Raw genomic sequence first — 22,330 nt, forward strand, 5'->3', positions numbered from 1 at the left:
GGGGGATGGGTGCACATGCAACATGGCATGACTCACCACTGAACACAGCAGTGGCATCATCCGACTGGGCGAGCCGGCTGAGCCGAGCCGCTTCCGTTCATGTCGCGTGCAGATCACATGATTCCGTCCTTGATCGGAACGCAGCCCGCCCGCCTGGGATGGCGGCTCAGGCGGAGAGCCCGCCCGCCTGATCAGATGCGGACACGACAGCGCCTGATCGGCTGCGGACACGACAGCGAGCCCGCCGGGGCGGCGACTCAGGCGGAGAGCCCACCCGCCTGATCAGCTGCGGACAAGACAGCGAGCTCGCCCGGGGTGGCGGTTCAGGCGGAGAGCCCACCCGCCTGATCAGCTGCGGACACGACAGCGAGCGCGCCTGGGGCGGCGGCCCAGGCGGAGAGCCCGCCCGCCTGACCAGCTGCAGACACGACAACATGCCCCCACTGTGCCGACTCATAGCATCCTCCTCTCAGACCCCGACTGTACAGAGGTAGCCCCAGCCCCGTCCTGAGTTCGTAGGGGCGCACACACTCGTGAGAGTGTAGTACTTAGTGTAACAATACATGCTGTGTCGTGTTGTGAGCTCTGACCTGCGAGCGAGGTGAACCAAATGCCTTCACCTTCATCCATATATTTACCTTCATGATGATACCTCCACCACCACTTCATACTGCTGGCTTGTGGTAAAGGTGACTCATGTCACCACATCATAGGCCAAACCCTTGTCTATAACCTCCTGGTATTTACCCGGAGCCACCAGATGAGTGTCCTGCACGGATGTATTGCTCCAGACGACCACTGCAGCGCGTACACGTTCGCCGATAAAATGCATACAATCACTACACCATGCCACGCATGGTCTATTTCATAAACGCATGCCGCTGCTATCCGGCGCCGGGCCAGTTCACAGAACCGTGCTCAACCATGTCAACAGCAAGGGGTATGAGGGGCTGGCACGGGCGGGTACCGGAGACACACATAACACGGCAGGAAGCTGACGCAGCGACTCTTAACAAGCACTTCGCGTGCACCCCACGCCAGCTCACCATTCCCCAGCCACACGGCAGCCTGGGAACTCACACTCCTCGCAAACCTTCCTTACAAAAAGACCGGCCTCCGACGCCTTCACGAGCTCAGCCGACAGGAGAACCAGCCGCCCCGCTGACAACGCGAAGCGGCGAAGTGGCGGCTACCCGCGGCGCGGCCGCCGGCGCCGGCTGCGCTGGCGTCCAGCCGCAGCCAGCAGCGGCCCGCTCTGCGGCCGGGGCCGGTGACCGAGCCTAACTGGCCTGCTCCACTCGGCCACCACCTCCACCCCACCGACCTGCGGTGCGGGGCGACTGAAAGCACTACAGATCGGCCCGGAGGCGCCGCCCGCGCGCGGTTCGCCGCCGGCGGCGCGCCCCGGCCTCTCTCGCCCAGACTAGGAGTGTACTGCCGCGCCGCATTCCAGCGAGCCACCCTGTGTTCGTGCCACCTCAGACGTCCGGTGACCGCGCCACCTATCGGCAGCTCGTACAACCACTAGTTACCGTGAGCCCCGGCGCAGCAGCGCACGCTGCCTACGGGCGCGTCCGTTGATCTCCGGCGACCACTGAACAGTTTGTCGGCCAGAGCGCCGCTCACCGCACTTGGCCGAGCACTGGAAGATCCGTCTACAGCCGCCACAGACTCAGCCGTCAAAACACTAGTCGTTGTAGACCCACCAGTCGCGCTCGTAGCCTTCGTGCACGTGCTCTAGCAGGGCCCTCCGCCGGCCGTCGCAGTATCTGGCCGAACAAGAGCAACGCCGTTGGGCGTGCTTCACAGAACAGACTTGACAGTCACACGACATACACCGTGTAATGTTCCCCAGGACCCCACAATGGGACGAAACAACCCCACGTCCTACAAACTCAACTTGCCAGTTAAATATATGACGGCCACTGGTATCAGCGATATGGCCTCGCGCACGTCACAACTTCGCGAGTTCGAGTTTGAGTTTGTTCATAACTCCAATGACATGGGCGAGCATAATACATGAACACGATATGGCCTCGCGCACGCCACAACTTAACTTCGCGAGTTCGAGTTAGAGTTTGTTCATAACTCCAATGACATGGGCGAGCATAATACATGAACACGATATGGACGCGCGCACGCCACAACTTCGCGGGTTCGAGTTTGAGTTTGTCCCTAACTCCAATGACATGGGCGAGCATAAGACATGAACACGTGCAGTTCAATGACATCAGCAGCGCAAACGACGGCGCTTGGCCCCACCTGTCCTTGTCCTGAACTTTCTGTTTGATGTCCACCAGGTTCTCCTGAGTGATGTCGCGCTCCAGATACTCAGACAGCACCTCAGTACACCGCTCCAGGTCCTTCTGGTTCTCCTGCAGTACGCCACCACAAAATAAGCCTCCAGCTTTTTAGGTCGTGCCCCATGAAAGGTGGTACAAAGGCGGCGGCATGGGCCACCAACGCCTACGTCTTACGAGAAGACAACAGGCAACCCGACACGCACTTCGATGATAGGAATGTTTGCAACGAGCTTATCAATAATTGTCCATTCAGTAGGCAACTGGTGGTTAGATGCCACCGACACGCTTACCTCAAATATGGTTGACTGGTTGTTCTTTCGCAGGTAGTACGCGAAGACGTACGTGTACATAAGCGTCACACGACAGGAACACAGAATGTCCACAGCCTTCTTCAAAAATTGCACCTATGGCGACACAGAACACAAAACCATTGTGTTAGTCAGCAGGAAACATGATATCCGAAATTATCGTTCGAAATAAAGTGATATTAGCCTACTTAGTACGTTTGGTTCTTATGGGTCCGCAGTTACAGTTGTTTTGAGCATGACCAAGAAACATGAAGTTCAGCTGTGCACACACCAGTTTTTTAGTACTTGTTGGGCACATATTACACAAGTCAAGCGGCTAGGTGTGTCAGTGGTATAGTTTCCCAAGTGGCTGCTGCCATCCCTGCAAGGGCGTGACTTTAACATGACACACCACATACGTGAAATTATTATTAATTATTATTAATCATATGTGCATCTAGCTTTAGATAAGCTTGGAGTTGTGTTTGACTGTCATGCCTGGTTCATGTCTGAAACTGCTTTAGGATGCCCTCGCTTCGAGGTGTGGTACCACTCCTGCCCAGTTGGTATACAGCCACACACACACAGCAGGTACTCTCCCGACAGTGTGACGCCTATACCCCAGCTGCCTCCAGTCTGCAGCTGACCTCGATCCAACTCATGTTGTGCTGCTGCATCTCCTCCATCTTCTCCTTGACTGAGGCGTACAGCTTGTTCTCGAACTTGAGGGACTGCATGTGGTTCATGTAGCGGTTGCAGTAGAAGAGGTAGCGATTGAGTACGGCGCGCGATTTCTCCTGGGCGTCGCGGGCCGCCTTGGCCTCGTCCTCGTCGTACCGATTACAGCTGTACCTGTGTGTAGCGTAGAGAATTACACCGGAAACGGAGGTAGTGCCGGTGGCAGCTCTACCTATTGCAGGGGTGGGGTCTACGACTGACCAGCAGCGTACAACAAAACGCTACGCCTCCATAAGCCCACACATTACACGAAGCCGGGCGCCGATCAGCCCTAACATCTGCAAAACCCGGGTACAAAACACGATACAAGTATAAAACAGCAAAGGCATATATGAACAACGCATTTCCAAGCATCACACTATAGAAGCATTGCTAGGAGTGTATACATATTATGGGTAGCAACAAACACAGTATTGTGGCAAGTATTGTGATATTACTAGAAACGCATACACCTCATGGGTACCAGTAAACGTATTACATAACATCGCACGACAGTCCCGCTAAATGGGCCTAAATGTATGGTAGCATATATGAGACATTCGAGATTCCTGACAAAGCAAACGGCGAAAGCGGCACCAAACATCCTTTTTCCAGTCGTACCGATGAACACAAACTCAGGCGAGGCACCAGGTTACGGCGCGCGGGCTCGAGATGGCCGAGATGTTGGTCATAACTGGACCGTTCTAACTAGGGACGCGAGCAGCCCAACAAGACAGGAGGCCCACCCCAGCAGAGGTCGTCACTGACCAGGAGGAGCCGTGCGGCTCCCAAGAGCCCAGGCACACCCAGCAGAAGTCGGCGCGACAGCTCTGGTTCTTGCACACCATGTGGTTGCACCCGCCGTCCTTCTCGATTGTCACACTGCACTTTGGACACTCCTGCAAGGCACACACGCCATGGCGTCACACGATCCGCATGACGAGGTCGGCCCGCTTTGGACCGACCGGCTCGGCCGACGAGGACCAGCAACACTCTTCAATGCAAGCCAGGCCCGACTCGCTTCCAGGGCAGCCTCCACAGGACTTCGGACAATGGCTATAAATCCAGCAGACGCAGTATGGCCAATTTAACAAAAGCATCTGCTTTCAAAAGGCACAAAGCGGCGGCACAGTACTGCTCGACCCCTGCTTACAAACGGTACAATCCCCTCTAACTCACAGTCAAACCCCAGAATCAAATCAGCTCTCGACCCAACCAGCGTCCGCGAGCGGAAGCAACGCCCATCCAGCCCCAACACGCACCTTGGTGTTGGCGGAGATCCAGTTGAATGTCTCCGAGTCGTCGTCGCACTTCTTGAGCCAGCGCTTGATGAGCGAGCACCGCACCGGATCGTGCCAGGCCTCGCCGCACGCGAAGCAGAAGCGGTGACCGCACTTGCACGTGACGGGTCGCATGTCCGGGTAGGAGACCTTGAGCGCGTAGCCGCAGTCCGGCGTCGGGCACCAGCACAGACACCGGTTACACTGGCGGCGGACGACGGGCGCGTGACACACGACCGGCCCCGGACGGCCAAGCACTCTGCTGGCTGCTGGCCCGAGCGCCGACACTGGCGCAGCCACCAGCTGCAGGGCACTGTGGTGTAGTGTAGCAGGCGAGGCACAGAACACCGTACGCAAGGACATGAGGATGAAGAACAATTTTTTGCAGGCAACACGGCTGTCCGCGGTCTGCACAGTCGACACAAACACCAAATAATGACCCATCAAACATACTTTCTTTCGAGCTATAGGCTGACGTAACACCTCCCGCAATGTGAACCAACTTCAGCATTCTCGAAACCCAATCCAATTCGCTGATAGTCGCAGCTGTCTAAACATCCAACACAGAAAAGATGCTGCCGCCGCCACAGGCATGCCTCCGGTCGCCAGCTCGCACCTCAACGAAGCTGTTGGTGATGAGGTGCTGGTAGCGCTGCAGCACGCGCGGCTCGCTGACCAGCCGCATGACCGTCTCGTCGTCCACCAGGATGTCGCAGCCGTGCGCCGCGCACGAGATCGTCTGGCCCATACCCTCATCCATCACCTTGGTGGTCAGGTACTCAGCCCAGCAGCCAGCGCAGAACCGGTGGCCGCACGGCAGGCTCGACATGACCTGCGGGCGCGGGGCACCGTCACACGGGTCACGCGAGAGCAGCGTCCCTGACGTCCCTGCGTTCCTGACGCGGCAGCGGTCCGAAAGAGGCGTTGGCACGCGGCAGCGGTCCGAGGGAGGCTGTGGCACGCGGCAGCGGTCCGAGAGAGGCCGTGGCACGCGGCAGCGGTTCGACAGAGGCGTTGGCACGCGGCAGCGGTCCGAGAGAGGCGTTGGCACGCGGCAGCGGTCCGAGTAAGGCCGTGGCACGCGGCAGCGGTCCGAGAGAGGCGTTGGCACGTGGCAGCGGCCCGACAGAGGCGTTGGCACGCGGCAGCGGTCCAAGGGAGGCTGTGGCACGCGGCAGCGGTCCGAGAGAGGCCGTGGCACGCGGCAGCGGTCCGAGTAAGGCCGTGGCACGCGGCAGCGGTCCGAGAGAGGCGTTGGCACGTGGCAGCGGTCCGACAGGCGTTGGCACGCGGCAGCGGTCCGAGGGAGGCTGTGGCACGCGGCAGCGGTCCGAGAGAGGCCGTGGCACGCGGCAGCGGTCCGACAGAGGCGTTGGCGCGCGGCAGCGGTCCAAGAGAGGCGTTGGCACGCGGCAGCGGTCCGAGTAAGGCCGTGGCACGCGGCAGCGGTCCGACAGAGGCGTTGGCACGCGGCAGCGGTCCAAGAGAGGCGTTGGCACGCGGCAGCGGTCCGAGGAAGGCCGTGGCACGCGGCAGCGGTCCGAGAGAGGTGTTGGCACGTGGCAGCGGCCCCAGGGAGGCGGGTGGGATACCTATCGCCCTGACGGTCTGCTGCCCTACTGTTCAGTGTCTTAAGGATGCGTCATGCACAGGTCCACTCGGCAGTTCATTTGACACCCAGATAAGAACATAGCTGGCAAACCGACACTCAATATGTTAAGTGGCAATCTTGTTCAACTGTGTTCCTTTCAGATAAGCTACCTTTCGCTTCCGCTCGCTATTGATTGCTTTGTAAACGAGCCGCACCGACGCAATGGCACAACCATATACAAGTTGAAATAACAGATATTTCCGACTAGAGTCTGTGCTAAGCAGTTTACCGGGAGCCCGTATGTTACAGCGCAATCCTGGAGTCTCAATAGCAGTCCTGCCATTCACCCCAATGGTGCCCTCCGCCCCCGTCCCCCCCCCCCCCCCCCCCGCCCCTCTCCGGCCCTCCAGCTCAAGTGAAGGAGCACCGTCGCCGGCGGGAGGCCATCCCCGTCGTAGCCGGGGCTCTGCTTACCGCCGACGGCTGCACCGTCAGGCAGATCTCGCACTCCTCGGTGGTCACGGCGCCCCGCCGGCTGTTGACCTGGCGAGGTGGGACGCCCGGGTCAGTGTCACCGCACGTCACACACGGCAGCGCACCGGCAGGGTGGTGCTCCGCTCCCAGGATCCCGGCCCCCCACCACATCATTCGACGCTGGTGGGAAGACGTCCGAGGGAGGCGGAGGGGGGCGGCGTCTGGAGGGGCCATGTCTCGACGTGGCCGGCCTCCACCGGCTCACCCACCCGACGAATGCATGTGGTGGGAGTACAAGGTGCTGGCAGAAAGTCTGGAATGCCCGGACAACGGGCACTACTGGCGGCCATGAGGATAACCTCGTGAAAAAGCATTGGGCATATGTACCCAAAATATTTCATATTTCAGCGGGATCTGGATGTCATAGGGCTTCAGGCACCCAGTTTTCGAAGAACAACAGAAAAAAAACATATGACCTATCACCATAACATGGACTGGAAATGCTTTATCAATCATGTCACCGAGCCTTGCTCTGGGGCGAGCCCCCTGATCCACCTCGCAATCCTTCGCGTTTCTGTGCAGGAGAGCCGCAGGCCACCTGTCATCGCTGGGCGGGCGGTGGGTGCTCGTGATGCGCGGCGCCTACCTTGGGCGCGTGCGAGCTCTTCCTAATGAGCGGGCTGACGACATGCGCCTCCTGGAATAGCCGCTCCTGGTCCGTGTCATACAGCCGCTCCAGTAGCTTCTCCTTGTCCCAGTTAAAGTGGTTCAGCAGAATTCGTATCGTCGTTCGCGGCAGCTGGAACAGCGGTGAAACCACATATTAGAACACTGGTTAGAACACTGGACGGACGTACAGCAGTGACGGGATCGGGGTCAGTTCATGTCACGTGTCATTTCCTATTGAAGGCTCCAGATCCTGCCATCTGGCACATATACATTTAAGTCCAATGGATAAAGCCACACCATTTTGCCACCCAGCACGGAAGGATGTTTAGTTTTCTATCGTACTCCGATACCCTGAAGTTTGACCTGCCTGCACCCCGAGGGCAGCTGCCAATTTCGTGTCTTACATCAAAATAAGGCAAGCATATTCAGAAACACCCGTGGAAGTGCTGACCTGAGCCACGTCCTTCACTTCATTGATCTCTTCCACCATGAACTCGACGATCTCCTGGATGGAGAGGACCTGGAACGGGTAGTCGTCCATGATGGCGTCGTCGGCCCTGGAAGCGGATGGGCCCGCGCGCTGCTCGTCAAAGTCCAACTCGTCGCCGCTCGACTCGTTCCCCGAGTCGGCCTCGTACAGCATGTTGTCCTCGCCTGAGTCCTCGTCATACTGGATCTCGCCATCTGAATCCATGTCGACCTGGGGAAGGGTTATACAGGTTTTAAAATACTTGCAATAAGCATATATACTTCTCAAGGTCCAAGCTTTCAGAGCCAGTAAATATGGGTACACAAATCAAGTGAAATCAACAGGTTTATCCCTCCAGCAAGCAAGAGTTGAGGGCCATTTTCTGTTCCAAGGTGCAAGGTTTACAGAACATCATAGCATTTATGGATCAACATGGCGAACTCAACCAGATTGATTTTAACAAAATTACAAAAGTAACTCTAAGCAGGGAGAGAAAAACATAAGTTGGTAAGTTGGTCTTGCCACCCATCTAAGGTCTTACACTAATGAATGTTGATCCACTTAAGCCATGACTCAGTTCTGAATTCCAAAGCATTATTCAGAAATTCAAAATGATATCAAGATCAAATGGAAGATGAGTCCAGATTTTACAGCACAATGACAGAACAACAGTTGCAATGCACTGGAAATCAGAGAAAACAAAGTAGGTGAGGATAAACAAGACAAATGCCATGCATAGCACATATTAAACCATCCAGTAAGGATAAATTTCCCACCTCTAGCTGACTACTACCATCTAGCAATTCAACATGATACCTGATCCTGGTATGTGGTCAGACAGCATAAAATCATCCAACTGTTGTTAATTGATTAACAACTGAACAGTGTGGCATTCCAGCCTCGAGGTCTGATTATGACACAGTTCTTGCATCTGCATCTGATCTGATCATCTGACACAATGCAGGCAAAATTTAAAGCATCTTTATTAGAACATACTACTCCCATTGCTATGCAGAACATACTAGTCAAATAATGAACATTCATGTACAAGGCAATGTGACTGTGTCACTTGACAGATGTAATTGTGTGATATGATTACTTTTTTGCTAGTTATTAATTCATCTAGAGGCCTGATTCATGTTATGATTCAAAATTTTGAATGGTAGAGCACCATTCATATGTGCAGCCTTTTGTGCACAGGGCAGTTCACTATTTGGTTCACTCCCAAATCATCATCAGCTACCCAAATATTTACTGAAGACCTGCTGCTACCCTCCCCAAACATACCCAAATCTGAAACAGAGTGCTTCACATTTTTATAGGATTTGGAACCAAATAGCCATCTTAAGATAAGTTGGCACAGTCCACAGCACTCGCCCTTCTAAAGACTCAACCACCCCACCCCCCTCCCCCCTCTAAATTCTGAGCCACACATCTAGCCAAGATGCACTTGACTATTTCAAGCAGGACTATTTCAGTGTCACCCAAGCATCCAGCACAGTGGTAACATCATCGCCTCATCCATCATTGCCGTGATCAAGGCCCAAAAACATATAATTGGTGAGTTGTTCATGTCTCTGGCACTCATGACCACAATTTCTAGAAATTCAATTCTGTTATCTAAATTACATGATGTTTTATGAGCAATTTACTAACAGAAACATTGTATTTTCTAGAGCAGTATTTCCACTTAAAAGCATACCATTGTTATAAGTGGGCATATTTCATCATATCTAATGCTTGCTTCAATGTCTCAAGCTTGAAACATTTCCTTACAGGACATATTTTGTAAATTGCATGTTCCATAGCTTCATGGTGAGAACTCAGCCGTATATGTTTCTTCCATAGCATCATTTCTAAAATGCATCAAGGTTCCAACTGTGCATGACTAAACAACCTAAGACCAGAACAACCTAACACCATCAACCTAAGCAACCTTAGCAGCATTAACCTCAACCTTAACAACCTCAACCTTAACAACTACCAACAATTCAACTCTTAGGTTCTTCTTGGCAAGATGCTCAACTGTCTTGATGGTGCAGGCAGCCTTAGCAAATGAGAGTAGGACAGAAATAACCCTGTTACTTCACATTGCCTAAAACTGCATACATTATGTCTGTCTCACATAAAAGATCGATAAAGATACAGGATTAGAGTAGGTCTCCAATGAGCCATGTTATAATCCCCAAAGGAATGTGTAGATAAACCTGTACACAGTTCGGCTGTTATAATTTCTCAAAAATTGCACACTGCTTGCAAATGCCAATTGCTGCATTGCAGGCAGTGCTAAAAAACCAACATAGCTTCTTTCCTCACTTCAAGAAGGTTTCTATAAGCTCCATGTGGTCAAAAGCTTTGTATTGTTCTCAGTATGTCTTGAACCCTCAGTTTACACATGATGAACCATGAATGATTTTTAGCACAAAATGGAACATGTTGACAAACATGAATTTTTTTATATTTGTACAGGAATTGTTTTGATGCTATCATATTTTTTAGGACCTACATGTGACTAGATAGTTGCACAAGCCAAAACTCATATCATTCATTGCTAGATGTGTCTGGGGAACAGCCCACAGGCTTGATCATTTCACAACCCAGTGTATCCACCTGGTGGCAATGGGGGTTTCCCTACCCACATACAACTAGATCACTAGGTAGCTGAATACTTCATCCTGAATATCTCACATGGTCATATCTTGTTGACATCACCCAACCAGTCTGTCAAAAATTCATCCAATGCATCTCATTTGTCTCTGTGATGCTGTTCCAAACATGGAGCATGCCAGCACTCAACTCAAGCCAGGCAAAATTGCATGAAATGTCTTACTTTTTTAGCTTGGAAGCATTTTTGGGAACATCTCTGCCTGAAATTTGTTTAGCAACAACACTATTCCTTACAAAATAGGTGTTTGCCTGACATTATTTCAGCAACAACATAACTCCTTACAAAACATGCCATCCATGCAATGCAATCGACGGATGTTGTGAAGCGAAACCACAGTTCTCAGAATTAATGAGTTCACACACTGAAATTGTTGGCTGGGTGCCACTGCTATGCTGAACAAGTTTGGTGTGACATGTACTTTTGGCATATCAAATCAATCACACTTCCTTGCATGACCACAAAAAATATTTTTCGTAGACAGGTGTTAGCTGGGTATGTAGAAAAGAAACTTAGGCACTCATACTTCAGATTTACCGACCCAAATAATCTTACCCAAAGCGCTGTCGTCTTGATGCTACCACGAATATTTCACAGGACCGCCGATTTCACAACGTTGCACGTAGCGAAGATGCCTTTCAAGCGGTCTTTTGATGCAATAAAAAACAAATTAACTCATAAGTCTCCGCAGGCTTGCAGAAGGGCTAATCGTACATTGCACCAGTGAGCAATGAGTAAGCTTAATAACTAGCCCTAAGTATTCAATGAGTAAGCTAATACGAATACGGCTCACCTGCGAGCGAGTTATACCTAGTTTGATGACGTCACTGCTATCATCCTCTGATGTAAAATGCCAGCAACCATCGAAAGCATCAAACTTGTTTAGATACACGAACTTCAAATCATGATGAAGTAGGACAAACATATTTTTTCATGCACATATTTTTGATCTATGATTACTATTTTTGCACCCTATTTCGAATCCCTTGATCAGAAACGAGTTCACATGCTCATGTGAGGGAATAGGTATGTCCCAAATTTGAAGATTTGAAACAAGCATCGGTGCTGTCGAAGCAAGCATCAAGGAACACAGACTCTCTGGGTCTGTGCTCTTTGAACACCAAGCAACTCAAAGAAACTGCATCTGGCCAGTTGCATGCAACCGCCAGAGACTCCGACCAACGTTATAGAAGACAGTGGTTCGCGGTGTGCTGGGTGATGCCGGCCCACCTGACCAGCCGGCCGCACTGACCGGCACCTCCGCGCCCCCTTCGGGGGCGCGAGCTGCCGGTCAGTGGAACACCCTAATTACCGGGGAGCTCCAAACGCGAGCAATAATCCACCAACCGGGGAAACAGTAAAAAGAGGGCTCACTCCATGCCCTTAGCGCACAAACTTTCGGCACGGGAACATACCAACTACCCTCAACTGACATGACAGTGAATTGGTCAATGTTGACGTGAGCTTACTTCGCCCACGTGCAGTCCATGTGGATGAGATTCATGCCAGGCAGTCCCTCTCATTGGTACGTGGCATGGTAAAACCGAATCAGGGAGCACACGGTACGAAAATTATTGCGCACATAGTTAACATGACAAGGCATATGGCCCGCCAATCTGGATCCCAGATGGGGCCCCAGGCATCAGCCCGCTTGCATCCCATGCTGGCATGTGGTCAGCTGGCCCACGCTGCTGCCCGTTTGGATCTGAGTATATGCCGCTCACCATTGTTTAAACTAGCTTGTACACAATCAGAGAACATCCAACCATGAAGAGCAAGTCCGAAAACTAATACACTGATGTAAAACATGTCAGCATTGTGGGCAGGCCCACCTGCGTTCGACATAAAGCCCGAAGACAAGCCCACCAGCAGCCCATGTTGACATGGTCCCGACTTGCCCACATGCATCCCATGTGGCAAGTCGGGGCCCAGCTCGTGCTGCGCTCCTTTGTTGTGTACTCATTTGTACATGATAAGGAAAAATCCAACGCGGAAGCACAAAGTAGCAGACCTAATGCACCTGTACCAAAGATGGTAGTGTATTGGCAGCCCATCTAGGTCCCAGACGGAGCCCATATACCAGCCCACCCGCAGCCTACACGGGCGTGAGCATGGAGGTGGCACATGTAAAATAATTATACACGCTATGGTAAAATCTTAAAACAACAAATAAAATTGATATACACATAATTGTGTACATGACAACTTTATTGCGCATGTAACATATGGGCAGCCCATTTGGGCCTCAGATTAGGCCTAGATACCAGCCCACCGGCAACCCATGTTGACATAAGCCCAGCTTGCCCACGTATGGCCCACATAGATCCCACCAATGCAAGCATTCCCTCCTGGTAAGTTACTTCTTCTTGACATGATAAATTCCGACGGAACAGTACAAGGCACGAGCATTTCTGGTGCATTCAAAAATATGAAACGATGCGGATGTCCCGTGTGCGACCCAACTGGAGCCCAGTCAAAAGTCCACCTGTAGCACAAGCCCACATTAACCCAGTTGCCCCACGTTTAGCCCATGTGAGTCCCATTTGGGAATGCCGGCTGGGATCGCATGCGATGACATAAGCTTAATCTTAACTAATGAGACGCTTTTGCGTTGAAAAAGCTGCTTTAGACACCACAATTTTTCCGCTCAGTAAATGTGCTCCTCAATGCGCCATTGTTTGATTACGTCATCTTATCTTCCAAAACACTGATTGACAGCCAATGCTGACAGCCGTTATATTTTGATAGTGCTTATGAACACCAGATTCATATGAACGAATCGACAATTATATTTTCCTGGTCTTGACTGCGTCATGACCAGTTGAATGGCAGAATTTGAATGGCGTTATCATCGCTTCATGGTTTCCTGGGTGGCCTAGAAATAGTATTGCCGAAGAGGTCCGCACATCTTCGCGGGCGTGTAGCTCAGAAACTCGAGTTGTTTGCGCCTTAAGGACCTGTGACCTATGAACTGCACTGAATGGTCTCCAAGATGGCGCCATCTTGGAGAGCTTCTAGAGATAGCTCGAGTTACCTTTCTTACGTTCGTTTCGGAGCTATCTCTTTTTATCTTTTCTTCTTACGTTCCCCGGTCCAGTCTAGGCTCGCCGTGCTCCATCCGGTGTCGTCCGTTCCCGTCTGTCCCTTTTTGTCCCGTCTCGTTCGGCTTCTATCAGGGTCATGCCCGGACTCCGTGCGATACCGTTTGGCCCCGTTCTGTTTGGGTCGGCCACTTCCGTGACTGTTTGGTACCATACGTTTCCGTCCGTTCCGTCCGGTGCCGTCAGTCCCACTCGGGCCCGTCCGATCGTGTTCGATCCCGTTCGGCAGTGACTTTGGTTTTGAGGCGTCGCCATACAATCAGCTGAAAGTGTTTGTGATCTTTACGATTGCAGGGTAATCTGCTAGTTGTTCATGATATGGTACCAGTGTCTGAGACTTTCGTGTTTCTTGATGTTTTTAGCTCCAATGCATTTTGTTCTCAACAAATATACACTGGAAAGAATGCTAAAATTGTTCTCTTTGAGCGACGTCAGATGAAAGCAAGCTGTTCCTGAAACTTGGACAGCATCGCGGACCACACTCACGACTAAACGGGGGATACTGGCTGCGGGTTACAGACGAATCTTTTTACCATATCACACACGATCTTCCCTTGCAATGCACTCGGTACCCTGGTCCGTTGCTGCTCACCAGCACACGTTTGACCCACCCAACGTACAACAACAACACCCACGTGCTCAGACACCGGGCCCGAGCCCGCACTCAAAAAACAACAACAGCGTCTTGACGGGCCAGGGAGAACGCGGAGAACATCTCTTATACGTCAGGATTCAACGTTTTTCTGGACTGCACGTGGAACCATTGTAAGCCATAAAAATTCTACGAAAGTATACGATGTCACAACATGTGCCTGTAAATATGGCGCGAATCAATCATATCTTGATGAATAAATATTTTCAAATTTTTAAATACTTATCTTCACTTGCATTTGAACTATCAAAAACCTTTCCACGACAATGTTTTGCGGAGGGAAGAGCGTCGGCTTAGGTCTGTTGAGAACCGACCAATCAGTTGACGAAACGTCGCTGCCAGGCCGGATGCCAGGTGCTCCTCATCACTTCACTGGTAGACATGTAACATTGGACTTCTTTTACTTCTCACATCACAGGGATTCACAACTTACTTATGATGGCGACATTGAAAACCAAGCAGGTATTCGTAATAGCACGTGTTCTGCATCTTACCGATGACCTCACTGGGTGCGAACTGAATCAGTCATCAGTTGCAAACTTCAGTGGGACACGTTTTTTCGGCTGTGCCCGCTGCTCACGACGTTCCGGGAGGACTTGTTACGGTGTACGTGCATCTTCCTACGTACTCGTGATTAAACATTCATTTCGTGATGCCACTTGACAAAATGGAGTAAAAAAAATGAGCTGCACTTTACCGGTTGTTTCATGACGTTCGTAACACGAGTAATGGTCTTCGTTTCGTATTCACTAGGGAACCTGGTAATGGCGGAAAAACTACCTTTCCCCAGCAAGCTTCCTCGAGAAAACTACCGCAAGAAGGTCCAAGTGATCCATGAACAAACCGCATTCAGGCATGTCCACACTGAGTTGCCAATGTGGCCGGAAAAAAGGCCCTAAAACTGACTCAACGTTTTCGGCTACCGACATATCTGTCTCTAACAGACATTCCAAAATAGTGTCCATCGGTGCAACCATTGGCGGACACCCTTTTGACACGATTTGGATGGCAATGGTTTCTCCTAGCCTTGAAACCGCGGGTTCTGTGAGTGTTATGGCACCCTCACCATTAGACACTTTCTGAAAATACTATGTAGAGCATTAGCGCCCATGGCAATGGATGGGAAGAATCGACTATAATATGAGTATGAACACCCTTGCTTTCTGAGACGTTCCTCCGTCTATGTTCGGGTGCCAATGCCAAACCTTGTATTACATTTGCAGCCCAACTCTTTCAATTTACCTTCCGGCCGTCTGGTATGAACTCTCCAAGTTCAATGCGCGATGCCGCTTTGCTGCGTTTGGAAACGACTGCAGGGTGTTTTAATCATTGCTGAACACAATGCCTTTTAGGTGAGTCCACTTTGAGTCAATCATATGGCCGTTGATGGGCCATAATCGTACTTTTTACCTTTCGACCGTCAGTCTTATCCACCCATTTCAGGCGTGCCAATATAGTTTCAATAGATGCAACCACTAGAAAAACCACATCGTTGGGATGTGTGCTTCATTTCAATGTATCATATGTGACTGTTGGACTTGATATTTCAGGTATACATACCTTTCATGGTAAATACATTTAGCCGCATACACACCGTGTTTCACGCTCGAAGGGTCGTGTGGGTATTGCGTAGGCCTTAACGCACGCTCTGGCTATGTGCCCAATAGGCCGCGGTGCTGCCCGTGAAAAGCTAACCGGGGCTAGAATATTTCAGATGCCACTTAAACAGCTTTAGAATTATGTCCACTAGTCGTTTGCACCGATGGAAACTGTACTGACACGTTTGAAATGGGTAGATAGAGCTGGCGGCTGAACCGTAAAGAGTTTGCTCATGGCTATCGCCGGCCCTATTGGTAACTCGGAGTGGCCTTAGCTCAATGACGTTGCGTCCAGGAATCATTTAGAGCACCTTTCAGTAGTTTATAAAGGTAGAAAAGCTATGCCATGCAGTGAAATTCGAGATTTTCCAGGAGACGGCCGCAAGGTAAATGGAAGTGCTTGACTGGAAAGGTAATATGTGGCCTGACGCTGCCTGCCGAGACCTAGGCAGAGGAACGGCTCAAAAAGAGGTTGCGCCCATATTCATTTTGTATTTATTTTTTTCTTACGTTACCATAGTGTAAATCCCAACAATTTTGAAAGTGGGGGGGGGGGCGGTGCTATGAAACCGTGAAACGCAGAGATCCCACGATCCTACGCTTGCAGCCCAAAAGGCATTACGTGACTGATTTCCCTGTCCCAAATGTGATGGCTTCTCTTATGTCATGCGTGACTATTACACCAGAGTTTTCAAACAAACACACGTTTCATGGCATTCACCTACAGCTGCATGCGAACCTTGTGTCATGCTCACAGGCGGGTAGGTGTTGCGCCGGCTTGACCTACGCTGTGGGTTTGTGCCTAATAACCAGTCCACGGTAGTAATATGCCGAGCGATGCTTATTGCATTTGTTTCCTAAGCATTTTTAAGATGATTTCAACATCATTTAACATCGTTCAAAATTACATAAGTTATTCAGTGCGTTAGCGAGGAACATTACTCACATAGACTAGACAGTAGAAGAAGCCTTATTCGTCGGAGAAAAACCAGGCCAATGGAGATATAGTTCGGTTGATGTTTCGGCAACATGCTTTTTCGAAACAATAGCAGAGGCAACCTTCAAATAGCAATAGCAATGGCAATTAAAAAACAAGAGCAGTAGCAAACTTCTGCTATTGTTTCGATAGAGGAATGTTGCCGAAATACCAACTGAACTATATCTCCCTTGTCCTGGTTTTCTGTGAGGAATAAGATAAATACTATTGTATTATCAACATCATTCAACATTACGGATTTATTGCTTCTTATATTTGTATACGTTTGCGGTTCCTCACTGAATAATGAGTAGCGCAAGAATAATAACTGTAGTGATATACATTATATCTATCTATCTATCTATCTATCTATCTATCTATCTATCTATCTATCTATCTATACCTATTATATATATATATATATATATATATATATATATATATATATATATATATATATATATCACTTTAACTTCAGATCCACGTAATACTTAACCGCCTGCAAGTCAACAACAAACACTTGAGAGCGTTTATATATGTGTACCATAAAGCGAGTGTTTCCCTAAAAAATCATATGATTGTTGCACATGATGTAGCAGAGAAAGCAACAGACTTGGGACGTGGGCATCAATAAAAATGCATTTTGTCTCAAAGGCGAGGGAACGGCGGTTACATGGGTGTTGTGTCCCCCCCCCCCCCCAATTCCGAGAATGTTTAGCACGAATCGTCAGAGTACAAAATAAGTTTGAGCAAACCTCGCCTTTCTGATACGTTTCTCCGCCCACGTGTCCGCTGCTAGCGAGAAGTCGAGAAATCACTTTCCATCCAGACGTTTTTGTAACCTTACCAAACCTTACGCCCGCCTGGAAATAAAATTCAAATTTCACTGCATGACTAAACTTTTGCTGCGCTTAAAAACCTTTGGAAATGGGTCCGAATGATTGAAGAACAGCTGAGTCCACTCTGAGATATCAGGGCCGGTGATAGGCATAGACGAACTATTTGCGATTCGACCGCCAGCCGGCATTATCTCCCCCATTTCAAGCGGGTCAGTATAGTTTCCTCCGGTTGCAATCATTCGAGGGCACCATTTTAAAACTGTTCCGAGGTAAATGAAATATATATATATATATATATATATATATATATATATATATATATATTTTCTGATACGTTTCTCCGCCCACGTGTCCGCTGCTAGCGAGAAGTCGGGAAATCACTTTCCAGACAGGTGTGCCATTGAAGCACTGAGCAAAAAACCTTTCCAGACAGGTGTGCCATTTACATATGTATATAAATGCATTTCGCTACGCAATGAACATATGGCTACGTCATCCATCAGACCTAGCGTCAAAGGAGTCGTCTAGTGCCGACCGAAAAAGGTCATCGCAGCTCAAGTGAATTACATTCCGGATAGAAGCGTCCCCGTTAGCGAACGGTGCCAGCATTGCGCTCTTGTGAACTTCTCGGAAGTGCCTCTTCTTGCGGTGTCATGCACTTGATGTTATTGCTGCATTAGGTATCAACAATGATGCCCTCGTGACAAACTAATTGTTATGTTGTTGATAATTGCAGTCATGGCAGGCGATATATTCGCTTCCCTCCATATTTACTTGTTCCTTGCTTGACTTTACCTAGATCCCGCCTTCACAGACCAACCCATGCGCCAAGTCGTGATCTGTCCTCGATCCGGTCCGGTGATAGGCCTTGACGCTTTTGAAACTTCTCCCGCCCGACCAATTAGAACGCCTTCATACACGTGCCATAGTGCACGCGCTTGAAGACAGGGGAGTTGGCGCGAACGTTCGGCTGATCGGCCAAGGCCATCGATCGCCGTAACAGCATAGCCCAGATTGCGGTGAGCCCGGCATCGAATAAGACCGAGGGATGTTTAACAATGATACAGGAATGTATAATGTGGATAAGATAGCAAAACTTTTACATAAGCACAGTTCGCTCTTCCGTTTTACGAAGCCTTTAGTAATGGAGGTGTGCTCGGGGCAAGGGTAGCAGAGAGCAGTTTTGTGGTGCTTATTGCAATTCTCTTGAAACAGGATGCGTGATAGTAGGCGTTAGTCGTCTAGCAGCCGACCGTATGTAGCAACACCCCGTCAGATGCCAGAGCATTATGATACTGTCGACATTAAACATGATGGTGCCACGAGAGAGGGAGCGAATGGTGCGTGTCCGTTAATTTTGAGGAAGCGTGCGCAGAGAGACTTGTGGGGAGAGGGCAGAGACACCATAGGCCAGTGCACGCCATCTCGTGCCAAAGAGGGCACCAGTTGTATACGATGTAGAAATAACACTGGAATATGTAAAGGGGGTTTCCAGCCATAGATCCAAATGGTACGCAATCAGATCAACACGGAAAAACTAGCATACAGGGGCCCACGCGTGGAGGCAAATGACGAATGACGAAAAATGACTAGTTACGCATTGAGGCGGTGAAGCGTGCCTTGTTAAGCGGCCTCGAATACATTTCTTAACCCTGATTTGATTTGCGGCAGGTAGTTACGAGTTCAGATGGCCCCTTATGTGTCCAACAGCCTACGCATAACCGAGCATCGGAATGACGAGGATGGCTGTACGGCTGAGGTCTGACGAATCGCCAAGTATATGGTATTGCTCGTTGTGTACTGTTAATGCGCTTTTATGGTGTTGATAGCCAATGTTGATCCTTGAACTGCCATTATGGAGTATTTTACTTTTCAGCATCATTTGACTTCCAATGCAACGGCAGCAGAGATGAGGTCAGTCAATTGACAACAACATTGCAAAGATCATTAGCGTGACGTGTGATGGGGCATACGGGGGCGTATAGCCCGTGTTAGATCCAGAGCAACATGAGAACACCATTTCCACTGATCACCTACAACACTCCAACCCGTATCACACCAACACACAGTGAAGCGAGCGTGCAAGTTCTGCGAGATTTGCCTGTCTGTCGCCAAAATAGCATTTTACCTAGATGTATACATTTACGTGCATATATACACATACACACACACACACACATGTATTTATATATATATATATATATATATATATATATATATATGTGGTTCTCTCTCCTCTCTCCTCTCTCTCTCTCTCTCTCTCTCTCTCTCTCTCTCCCTCTCTCCCTCTCTCCCTCTCTCCCTCTCTCCCTCTCTCCCTCCCTCTCTCTCTCTCTCTCTCTCTCTCTCTCTCTCTCTTCTCTCTCTCTCTCTCTCTCTCTCTCTCTCTCTCTCTCTCTCTCTCTCTCTCTCTCTCTCCCTCTCTCTCTCTCTCCCTTGCTACATGCTACTGCTATACTAATTGGTAACTTGACATCCACGTACATTCATGATTTAATGGGTGGGCCGTTAACATTTGTAAACATGAGAAATCATTAATCATAGAGTGGCATGATGCTGAAATGTTGGATGATGTTGAAATCATTTCAAAAATGTCTAGAAAACAAAAGCAATATGCACCGCTCGGCAGATTACTACCACGGACAAACACTGGTTATTAGGCACAAACCCACAGCGTAAGTTCAGACTGACGCAATACCTACCTGCCTGTGAGCATGACACAAGGTTCGCATGCAGCTATATGTGAATGCCATGAAACGTGTGTTTGAAAAATATAGTGTAATAGTCACGCATGACATGAAATCAATCACATTGTGCCTTTTGGGCTGCAAGCGTAGAAACGTGGGATCTTTACGTTTCATGCCCCCGCCCTCTTCCAAGATTGTTGAGATTTACACTATGGCAACAAATGAAAAAAATGAATGCAAAATGAGTATGGGCGACACCTCTTTCTGGGCCGTCCCTCTGCCTAGGTCTCGGCAGGCAGCGCCAGGCCACATATTGCCTTTCCAGTCAAGTACTTCCATATACCTTGCGGCCGTCTCCTGTAAAATCTCGAATTTCATCGCATGACATAGTTTTTCTGCATTTATAAACTACTGCAAGGTGTTCCAAATGATTCCTGGACACGTCATTAAGCTAAGTCCACTCCGAGTTACCAATAGGGTTGGCGATAGCCATGAGCGAACTCTACGTTTCGGCCGCCAGCACTATCAACCCATTTCAAACGTGTCAGTATGGTGTCCATCGGTGCAACGACTAGTGGACATAATTCTAAAGCTGTTTAAATGGCATCTGAAATATTCTAGCCCCGGTTAGCTTTTCACGGGCAGTGCCACGGCCTCCAGGGCACATGACCAGAGCGTGCGTTAAGGCCTACGCAATACCCACACGACCCTTCAAGCGTGAAACACGGTGCGTATGCGGCGAAATGCCTTTACCATGAAAGGCATGTTTACCTGAAATATCAAGTCCAACGGTCACCTATGACACTTTGAAACGAAGCACACATCCCAACGCGCACACAAAAGAAGCAGAGTTAACAATAGGTATGTAGTTAACAACAGGTAATAGATATGTGCGGACTCGAGAATTCGGCTCTCAGTATTATCTGCCGATTTCAAGCGTGTCAGTTTAGTTTCGATCAGTGAAATCACTAGCCGACATATTCCAAAACTGTCTAAATGACAATCCATACATTCTTGTTGGCGGTTTACTGCCGGGGACCAGCGCTGTTAACTGGGCAAATAGGATCAGCGTGCCGCGTGCCCCGTTGTCAGACGTAACACCTAACAGCCTGCCAGCCGAAGCTCGCTTGTTCTCGCTATACAATGTACCATAGCACGTGCATTCATCTGAACGTTCATGCGTCATGATCAGGACCCTGAAAGCATCGTAGCTTCGAGAGATTATCCCTCGGAGCCCACCATGACGTATTGGGCATAAAGCCACAGCGTGCGTTAAGGCCAACGCAATACCTAACCGCCTGCAATCCTGATACAAGGCTTGTATGCGGTTATGTGTATATACCATAAGACGCGCTGGTCACACATTACAAAACAGAGAAAACGCTACGTCAGCACAGGAAAATGAATCAGGGAGTCCACTTCCGGCTGGTAGCGCCGGTGGCCAAATCACCACTTCGAACCAATACTCACTTCCATTACAACCGCCTGCCATGAAATGTTTAATTGGGCTCCCTGACCTAACTTTGCTACATTTAGAAAGTACTGGAGGCCAATATGATTCATGAATAAACTCGCATTGATATCAGTCCAATCGATATTACCAATAGTGGCCGTTCATAGACATAAGCGGACTCTACGTTTCGGCCGCTACCATTCTGCCCATTTAAAACGTGCCAATATAGTTAAAATGGACGATAGCACCTCCAACACCATTTTAAAACTATGCCTACAATTTCACTATCATCATGGAGACATTGACCCGTCCTTCCTGAACAAAATGTTATTCGGGTGTGCCCACTCGTAGTTACTAAAAGGGCCGATGATAGGAGTAAAGCGAAATCTTTACGTTTTGGCTGCCAGTATCATTTGTCCATTTCAGACGTGTCAATATAGCTTCTATCGGTGCAACGACTAGTGGACATCATTCTAAAGCTGTTTAAACGGCATCTGAGATGTTCTAGCCCAGGTGGGTTTTTCACGAGCAGCACCACGGCCTATTGGGTACATAGCCAGGTCGTGCGT

General features: G+C 49.6%; 1 protein-coding gene across 1 annotated transcript; it reads right to left on the reverse strand.

Moving 5' to 3' along the window:
• Window positions 1-761: 761 nt before the first annotated feature.
• LOC119103705 (E3 ubiquitin-protein ligase arih1) lies at window positions 762-11,142 on the reverse strand. Its single transcript, XM_037227335.1, has 11 exons — window positions 11,011-11,142; window positions 7,773-8,021; window positions 7,299-7,451; window positions 6,653-6,721; window positions 5,204-5,419; window positions 4,570-4,791; window positions 4,076-4,206; window positions 3,238-3,442; window positions 2,594-2,707; window positions 2,263-2,375; window positions 762-1,769 (listed from the first exon to the last, which is right to left on the reverse strand). Exons 2-11 carry the CDS (start codon window positions 8,013-8,015, stop codon window positions 1,688-1,690), a joined length of 1,548 nt encoding a protein of 515 aa, XP_037083230.1. The 5' UTR covers window positions 8,016-8,021; window positions 11,011-11,142; the 3' UTR covers window positions 762-1,687.
• Between the last annotated feature and the right edge of the window lie 11,188 nt (window positions 11,143-22,330).

This window comes from Pollicipes pollicipes, unplaced genomic scaffold (genome assembly GCF_011947565.3).
Source record: "Pollicipes pollicipes isolate AB1234 unplaced genomic scaffold, Ppol_2.1 Scaffold_5724;HRSCAF=6776_pilon_pilon_pilon, whole genome shotgun sequence".
NCBI lineage: Eukaryota > Metazoa > Arthropoda > Thecostraca > Pollicipedomorpha > Pollicipedidae > Pollicipes > Pollicipes pollicipes.

What these genes read in the sequence shown, in the direction of transcription:
- LOC119103705 (XM_037227335.1), bottom strand. Translation starts at nt 8,015, where the DNA reads ATGGATTCAGATGGCGAGATCCAGTATGACGAGGACTCAGGCGAGGAC. An exon ending in AAGTGAAGGACGTGGCTCAG is followed by an intron (nt 7,452 to 7,772) that starts GTCAGCACTTCC and finishes CCGCTGTTCCAG; the next exon opens with CTGCCGCGAACGACGATACG. An exon ending in ACCAGTCAACCATATTTGAG is followed by an intron (nt 2,376 to 2,593) that starts GTAAGCGTGTCG and finishes GGCGTACTGCAG; the next exon opens with GAGAACCAGAAGGACCTGGA.